The sequence below is a fragment of the Condylura cristata genome, unplaced genomic scaffold (genome assembly GCF_000260355.1).
Source record: "Condylura cristata isolate star-nosed mole 26May11 unplaced genomic scaffold, ConCri1.0 scaffold00035, whole genome shotgun sequence".
Taxonomy (NCBI): Eukaryota; Metazoa; Chordata; class Mammalia; order Eulipotyphla; family Talpidae; genus Condylura; species Condylura cristata.
The window spans coordinates 4,902,436-4,910,491 of NW_004567136.1; the positions used below are offsets into that span (position 1 = coordinate 4,902,436).

At 54.0% G+C, this 8,056-nt stretch overlaps 1 protein-coding gene across 1 annotated transcript; it reads left to right on the top strand.

The window, feature by feature from the left end:
• Window positions 1-435: 435 nt before the first annotated feature.
• LOC101633445 (melanoma-associated antigen E1) lies at window positions 436-4,685 on the top strand. The gene has a single exon (XM_012732660.1). It carries the CDS (start codon window positions 535-537, stop codon window positions 4,252-4,254), a length of 3,720 nt encoding a protein of 1,239 aa, XP_012588114.1. The 5' UTR covers window positions 436-534; the 3' UTR covers window positions 4,255-4,685.
• The last annotated feature ends 3,371 nt before the right edge of the window (window positions 4,686-8,056 follow it).

An 8,056-nucleotide genomic window follows, 5' to 3' on the forward strand; every position in this document is an offset into this window, starting at 1 on the left:
TGCTCTTCCATTAATGTACGATAGCTGCCTACTATGCTCCCCTGAGTCACTCCCGTGCGTACACACTTCTTTCATCCTGCTGCTCGGATCTGGGCTCAGACCGCACCATCTCCCCCCTCTGTGTTCCCGGTGGTCTGCTCCCACTCTATACTGCAGCAACGTGATTTCTAAAACCCAGATTTGTTCCTGTCACTCCTCCGTGAAAAGTCATCCAAGAAGAGTTTGACCGGGCTGCATTTGGGGACTGGACAGAGCAAGAAGGGATCTTGTGTCAGCCAGCATTTCTGGTAGACGCCCCTATGCGCTATCCACTTGCGGTGGTCGGAGGCGGGGAAGGGGCGGGATTGAGCCCCCCTCCCCCTTCCCCCTTCTTTTAACTGCTGGATCCGCGGTGCTATAAGAGTTCACTTCCTAGTTAGGCAGCCGGGAGGGAGGTTCGCCTGGCCGGCCACGTAGGCGTTCTTTTTTCCTCTGGAGGAAAAGGCCCAGCAGCTGTCGGAGGAAAAGACCCACCAGCTGTCGGAGTGAAAGGACATGTCTCAGCTAAGTAAGAATCTGGGAGATTCGAGTCCCCCGGCGGAGGCCCCCAAGCCTCCGGTCTATAGCCGCCCTACGGTTCTGATGCGGGCCCCGCCCGCCTCCTCCCGGGCTCCGCCAGTCCCCTGGGATCCTCCTCCGATCGATTTGCAGGCTTCCCTGGCCGCTTGGCAGGCACCTCAGCCTGCTTGGGAGGCCCCGCAGGGTCAGCCGCCTGCCCCCGTGGCTCCGATGGCCCAGCCCCCGGCTTTAGGGGGCCCGATGGTCCAGGCTCCCCCTCTGGGAGGCCCGATGGGCAAGCCTCCGACTCCCGGAGTCCTCATGATCCATCCTCCCCCTCCGGGAGCCCCGATGGCCCAGCCTCCGACTCCAGGAGTCCTGATGATGCATCCTTCGGCTCCGGTAGCGCCCATGGCCCATCCTCCTCCTCCGGGGACCCCGATGGCCCATCCTCCTCCTCCGGGGACCCCGATGGCTCATCCTCCCCCTCAGGGGACGCCGATGGCTCATCCTCCCCCTCCGGGAACTCCGATGGTGCATCCTCCCCCTCCGGGGACACCGATGGCCCATCCTCCCCCTCCGGGGACACCGATGGCCCATCCTCCCCCTCCGGGGACACCGATGGCCCAGCCTCCAGCTCCGGGAGTCCTGATGGCACAGCCTCTGACTCCGGGAGTCCTGATGGTCCAGCCTCCTGCTCCGGGAGCCCCGATGGCTCAGCCTCCGCCCCCAGGAGCCTTGATCGCCCAGCCTCCGCCTCCGGGAGCCCAGATGGCCAAGCCTCCAGGTCCCGGAGTCCTGATGATTCATCCTCCAGGTTCGAGAGCGCCTATCGCCCAGCCTTCAGCTTCAGGAGCCCCCCTGGTGCAGCCGGCCGCCCCACCTGCGCAGCCTATGGCTTCCTGGGCCCCCCAGGCTCAGCCTCTGATCCTGCAAATCCAGTCTCAGGTTATAAGGGCTCCTCCGCAGGTTCCCCAGGGCCCACAGGCCCCGCCGGCACAGCTGGCCACACCCCCAGGCTGGCAGGCCACCTCGCCGGGATGGCAGGCCCCTCCGCAAGGCTGGCAGGCCACGCCCCTGGCCTGGCAAGCCACACAGGTCACTTGGCAGGCTCCGACGATCGCCTGGCAGGCGCCGCCGCCTGTGCGCCAGGGCCCACCACCCATCCGACCCGGCCCGCCCCCCATCCGACCTGGGCCCCCGCCCGTGCGTCAGGCACCACCTCCAATCCGCCAGGCTCCGCCGCTGATCCGCCAGGCACCGCCGCCCATCAGGCCTGCCCCGCAGGTCTTGGCCACCCCACCGCACCTCTGGCAGGCCCTGCCACCCCCACCACCTCTGCGGCAGGCACCACAGGCGCGGCTGCCTACTCCACAGGTGCGTGCAGCCCCGCAGATACGGGCAGCGCCGCAGGTGCCAACGGTCCAGCAGGTGCCGACGGTCCAGCAGGTGCCCACGGTCCAGCAGGTGCCAACGGTCCAGCAGGTGGCCACGGTCCAGCAGGTGGCCACGGTCCAGCAGGTGCCGACGGTCCAGCAGGTGCCGACGGTCCAGCAGGTGCCCACCGTCCAGCAGGTGCCCACCGTCCAGCAGGTGCCCACCGTCCAGCAGGTGCCCACAGCTCCTTCTGCTACACAGGTGCCCACAGCACCTCCTGCTGGCCCTCAGGCACCCCAGGCCACACTGTCCGTCCCACTGTCGGCCCCTCGGGTGGCGCACTGCCCACCCATCATCTGGCAGGCCCCTAAAGGCCAGCCCCCGGTGCCACATGAGCTGCCAACATCGATGGAGTTCCAGGAGGTTCAACAAGCCCAGGCGATTGCCTGGCAGGCGCCGAAGCCACCTGCGCACTTCTGGCAGCCCCTGCCCCCCCAGGAGGCCCAGAGGCAGGGCCCACCGCTGATTCAGCTGGAGCAGCCCTTTCAGGGGGTCTCGGCCTCCCAAAAGGCCTTGCAAATCCAGCTACCCCCCCAGCAGGCCCAGCCCGCGGGTCCGCAGGCAGAGCTGCCAACCATGCAACTCCAGCCCTCCTGGCAGGGGCCCCCTGCAGCCTTGCAGGGGCAGCCCGGAGCCCCCATAATGGCAGCAAATTTTCCCATGGGTTCCCCTAAATCTCTCATGACTCCATCGGGAGAATCCAGGGCTTCTTCGATAGAACGTAGGACCTCTTCTAAAGAACGTAGGACCTCTTCGAAGGAGCGCAGGGCTCCTTCGAAGGATCGCATGATCTTTGCTGCCACTTTCTGTGCTCCGAAGGCGGGGTCAGCTGCCCGGGCACACCTGCTGCCTGCCTGGAAGAACTTGCCTGCCACTCCGGAGACCTTCACTGCCACCTCCAGGGTCTTTCCAGCTACCTCCCAGTTCCAGCCTGCCTCTTCTAATGCCTTTAAGGGTCCTTCTGCCACCTCAGAGACCCCAAAGTCACTGCCACTTGCTCTGCAGGATCCATTTGCCTGTGTAGAGGCCCTGCCTGCTGTGCCATGGGTTCCGCAGCCCAACCTGGATGCCTCCAAGGCAACACCCAGCCTTCTGATGGCGGCGGCAGCTGCACCCCCGGCAGTGGCCACCACTCAGGAGGCCTCTAAGACCTCCGCTGAGCCTCCACGTCGCTCAGGCAAAGCCACCCGGAAGAAGAAGCATCTGAACACTGAAGAGGGTAACAGCGGCCAGATGCTGGCCCTGCGCGACTGGCAGGGCCCGAGGCCCTGGGACAATCTGAACTTGAGTGACTGGGAGGTTCAAAACCCTACCCAGATCCTGGGTGACTGGGAGACCCCAAACATCTCCCACGTCTTGAGTGGCTGGGAGGGCCCCAGTACCTCCAGGATCCTGAGTGGCTGGGAAGGGCCCAGCACCTCCTGGGCTCTGAGTGCCTGGGAGGGTCTGGGCGCCTCTAGGGTCCTGGGTCTCTGGGAAAGCCCAGGTAGCCCCCAGCCCTTGATTGTCTCTGAGCTTGCAAATCTCTCTCAGGGATTCGGTGCCACCCAGGATGAGCCCAAGCTGGAGACTCAGCCACTGTCTCCCTTGGATGAAAGAGCAAATGCATTGGTGCAGTTCCTCCTGGTCAAGGACCAAGCCAAGGTGCCCATCAAGCGCTCAGAGATGGTGAAATTCATCATCCGTGAATACAAAGATGAGTGCTTAGATATCATCAACCGTGCCAACAATAAGCTGGAGTGTGTCTTTGGTTATCAATTGAAGGAAATTGATCCCCAAAGCCACTCTTACATCATCATCAACAAGCTGGGGGGCCCTAAGGGTGAGCCAGTGGCGTCCTACTTAGACAAGCCCAAGTTAGGGCTCCTGATGGTGGTCCTGAGCCTCATCTTTATGAAGGGCAACTGTGTCAGGGAGGACCTGATCTTTAACTTCCTGTACAGGCTAGGGCTGGACGTCCGGGAGACACATGGTCTCTTCGGGAATACGAAGAAGCTCATCACCGAAGTGTTTGTCAGGCAGAAGTACCTAGAGTACAGGCGCATCCCCTGCACTGAGCCAGCGGAGTACGAACTCCTCTGGGGGCCCCGAGCATTCCTCGAAACCAGCAAGATGCTCGTCCTGAGGTTTCTGGCCAAGCTCCATAAAAAAGATCCCCAGTGCTGGCCTTTCCAGTACTTCGAAGCTCTGGCAGAGTGCGAGTCCGAGGATGGAGATGACGATGAGCCTGACTCCGGCGATAATGCCGGTGACCCCACCAGCAGACCCCCTCCCCGCTAACGAGGTTTAGCAGATACCTAGTTCCTTTGTGTCCCCGGCCAGAGGCCTCTGATGGAGTGTGTGTGTGTGGGGGGATGTTTTGTTTCTGGTGTTTCTGTTTCAACTCTATGTGTGTACGTTTGGATTTTCAATCGGGTTCTGTATCTGCCAAAGCTTTGTATATTTTCATGTGGTGTTGAGTTCAATTGGCTACTGTTCTATTTGGTATTTTGGCATCTGTATTTTTAAGTGAGATCTGTGATTCTCTGTTTTGTGTTATAATTGTTATGTTTTGGTATCAGAGTTGTGCTGGCTTTGTGAAATGAATTGAGAAGCTATCCATCTCATTCTGGTACAGTTTATGTAGCATTGAAATAGGCTGTTCTTTGAACGTTAAAATGACTCACCAGTAAAGCTGTCTGCAGAGAAATAAATATCTATATCTATATATATAAATATACTTTCAGCATAACAAAAAAAAGTGTTTGTCTTTATTCTAATTTTTACTCTAGGTGATGGGTGCCAAGTTGTACCATGTCCTCCAAATAGACCTGAACGCGGAGACTACTATGCATGATAGTAAAAAATCACCGTGATGAAACTACAGTTCTGGGACAGTACTTCAGTAATAATGAAGCTGCCATTATCAGGCGGGGTGGTGAAGCTGAGGGTGTGCCACTGTGCCAAAAACGTGACTTCACAAGTCAGTGGGGCCGCCTAAGCAGGGCTGGAAAACCTTGTCTGATTTAATTGTCACAGTAATCCTTCAAAGTAGGCACTGATATTTCCATTTTGTAGGTGGGTGCCTCTGGCTCCAGTAGATGAATTCAGTGGCACAGCTCAGTGTCAAGGCAGTAACATCATGATTTGAAACAAAAACTTCCCTTAAGGTTATGTGGGAAAAGAGGGTCACTGTCTGAGGCCACAAGTATCCAGGTTCACGAGCCATGGGGGTAATTGGCCAAAAGGACACTGGTCAGTCCTGTGTCTCATGGTGTCCATCAACACACTGACATTGGGGGGTAGAAACGAGTTCCCTGCAGAAGATGTGGGCTTATGACAGGCCTCAATGAATTTGGGGTCCTGCTGATTGTAGGTGGTGTCCGGGAAAGGAGATCCCTAATAACATGAAGGCTAGAAGATTCTGGATTGGGGAGGAGGGTCCCCCACCCGAACATATAGGGGAAGTCAGACAATGTCTTAGGTTGCTGAACAACCCTAGTCAGGCCCTGGCTGTAGGGCCTGGCATGGGAGGAGTGGGGAGGGTGGCCAGACTCGAGGGCTTCCCAGAAAGATCGTCATATACACACATCAGGAAGGTGTGTGCAAAAGCAACCCCCTGGAGTTACTATTTTCTTCATGTAGACAGGGGTCATCAGTGCTGCCGTCGCCCCTCAACAATTAGCCCCCCTTCTCTGGGTAAAGAACGCGATCTACAGACGGCGTCAATGGCAATAATGGGGTGCTGCTGCCACCTAGTGGCAGATTGCTGTCTGCCACACCTGCAGTTGCACAGAGCAGCCCCCGGGCAGCGAGGTTCTGCCCTGATCACCTGGGTTACTGCTACTAATTACTTCATCACCTGCACCTGCCTTGGTGCCCAGAAGCTCCTTCTTTTCTATCATAGGCCAAGGTGAAACAACTTCTCCAAATCCAATGCACTAACACTCAGAAAGCCGAGATTCTATAGTAGCAGGAAATCTCAAAAATAGAGGGCCCCCCCCACACACACACACAGGCAAAGCTGAGCTCTCTGGCATGGCTGGCTCCGCCCAGATGGTGCCTGGCTACAGGGGCTATTCAGCAAGATGTCCAGGTGTCCATCTTATCAGGAAACTTGGACAGCGTTTACCGGAAACTCCTTGGGTCACAAAGTACTGCACATTTGCCCAAAATCAATCCTTATTTTGGTAACAATTGAACCAGCAAGGCTGATGCCCCTGGGAATGACCCACAAAGAGGCCCGGTGAGGCACAGGGGTCTAATATTTTACTTTTAGGTCATTTATGACTCTTACTATAGTTTATTTTTTTTTTCTGAATCACTTACTCATGCGGTGCTTGAGCAAGGTGCTCTTGGCGGAGTAGAATTTCCAGGAGCTTGACAGGCCTATGGCGCTATACTTTGGGTGTGACGCCACTCCGTGGTAGAAGGCTTACTTCTCGTTTACAATCCTCCGTCTCATTTAGCTCATGTCTGATATAAAGCAAATAATTCCAAGGGCTTTATTGGATTACATTGAAGTGAGAGATAATTCACAACAATAATGAATTTTAACTACATAAAAATAAACTAAATTGGTCATTCAAAAGAAAACTTCAAGGAAGAAAAATGGTATTATGAAGTCATAAGACAAAAAAATCCAGAAAAATATGAAGCTACATTGGGGACATATTCAAAGCAGTTTATTGGAAAATGTTAAAATATAGAGAAATGGTAGCACAAAACTTCATTATAAATGCCAAAAAAATAAAACCCCTTGTAACGAAGAGGGTAAGTTGTATCAGGTGATTAAAGAAACAAACACTAATAACATAGCGTAATAGCATTATAGGTTATGCAGTTATACTTTCTATCATAGCATTATGCCTCATCACTGAATAATTTTCAGACATTACTTTCCTTATGCCCAAGAACATTAAATACATTTATCATAATGAAATCAACAAAAAATACTATTAACAAATTTAAAAACTGTTCCACCTCACTGACATTTAAAGACAGAAATATTACACTGGAATTCCAGTGTGTTGATTAAATCAGCACAGACTAACATTCAACCCCACAGAACATCCAATGTAAGTAAAGTCACTGTGATAAAGCACTTTAAAAACTTCTGCTGAGGGCCCTCCCTGGTGGCGCAGCGGGTTAAAGCACAGCACTAAGAAGCTTAAGTCACCTCCGCATGAGTGCGATTCCCGCCTGCCCTGGAGGAGATTCACATGGCTCGGCAGAGCTCTCCTGACCCGCCCGCTGCTCCCCTCAGCAGTGTACTTCGTCCATCTGCCTGTTCTGTTCCCCACTCTGTCTCTGGCTAATCCTTTCACCCTCCGCATTTCTGGCCTGTACCCCAGTTCTATATGAACAAATAAATCTTTAAAAAAAAAATTCTGCTGAGTAGAAATTACTACAAATTGCCTGAAATAAACTCTGCCAACTACATCTTTAAGATGCTTAAAATGTTTAATACTGTCTTACCTAGAATTTTCTTATGTGAGAATGAAGGGCAAAGAATCCTGCATCAAGAGAGCTGCTTCCTGAAGGGGGGGGACACCTAGTGAGATACATAAACCCCCGTACCAACGCGGTGTTATTTCATACTATTTCATCAGTTTAAAGCCTTTCATAGCTCCCAGCTTTCCTCAGTGAAACGCGTCCTCTCACCGCACTCTGCTCATCCTGATGCCTTAACCTAAAAATGGCTTCAGGAGAAATGAAGCCAGGTGACCCTCTGCTGGGTGACTGGAGGAACGCCCCATGCTCCTGAGGTCCTAGGCATGCTTGAAGGACCAGCTAAGGGAAGCTGTCCTTGTGCCCTTGACACAAGACCCTCCTGCCTTCTCTTACCACTGACCCGGAAAGTAATACAGGAAGGAAACGGTTGGGGTCGTTAAGTTTTGCTTCTCTGGAGCCAATCTCTAGAAAAGAAAACCTACAGTGGCTTTATTTTTCGAGTTTCTTTTTCCTGAGTGTAAGCGACTTCTTCCAAATTTTCCAGAAGTCCATATCTATCTATCTATCTATCTATCTATCTATCATCTATCTATCTATCTATCTATCTATCTATCTATCTATCTATCTATCTATCTATCTATCTATCTAT

What these genes read in the sequence shown, in the direction of transcription:
- LOC101633445 (XM_012732660.1), top strand. Translation starts at nt 535, where the DNA reads ATGTCTCAGCTAAGTAAGAATCTGGGAGATTCGAGTCCCCCGGCGGAG.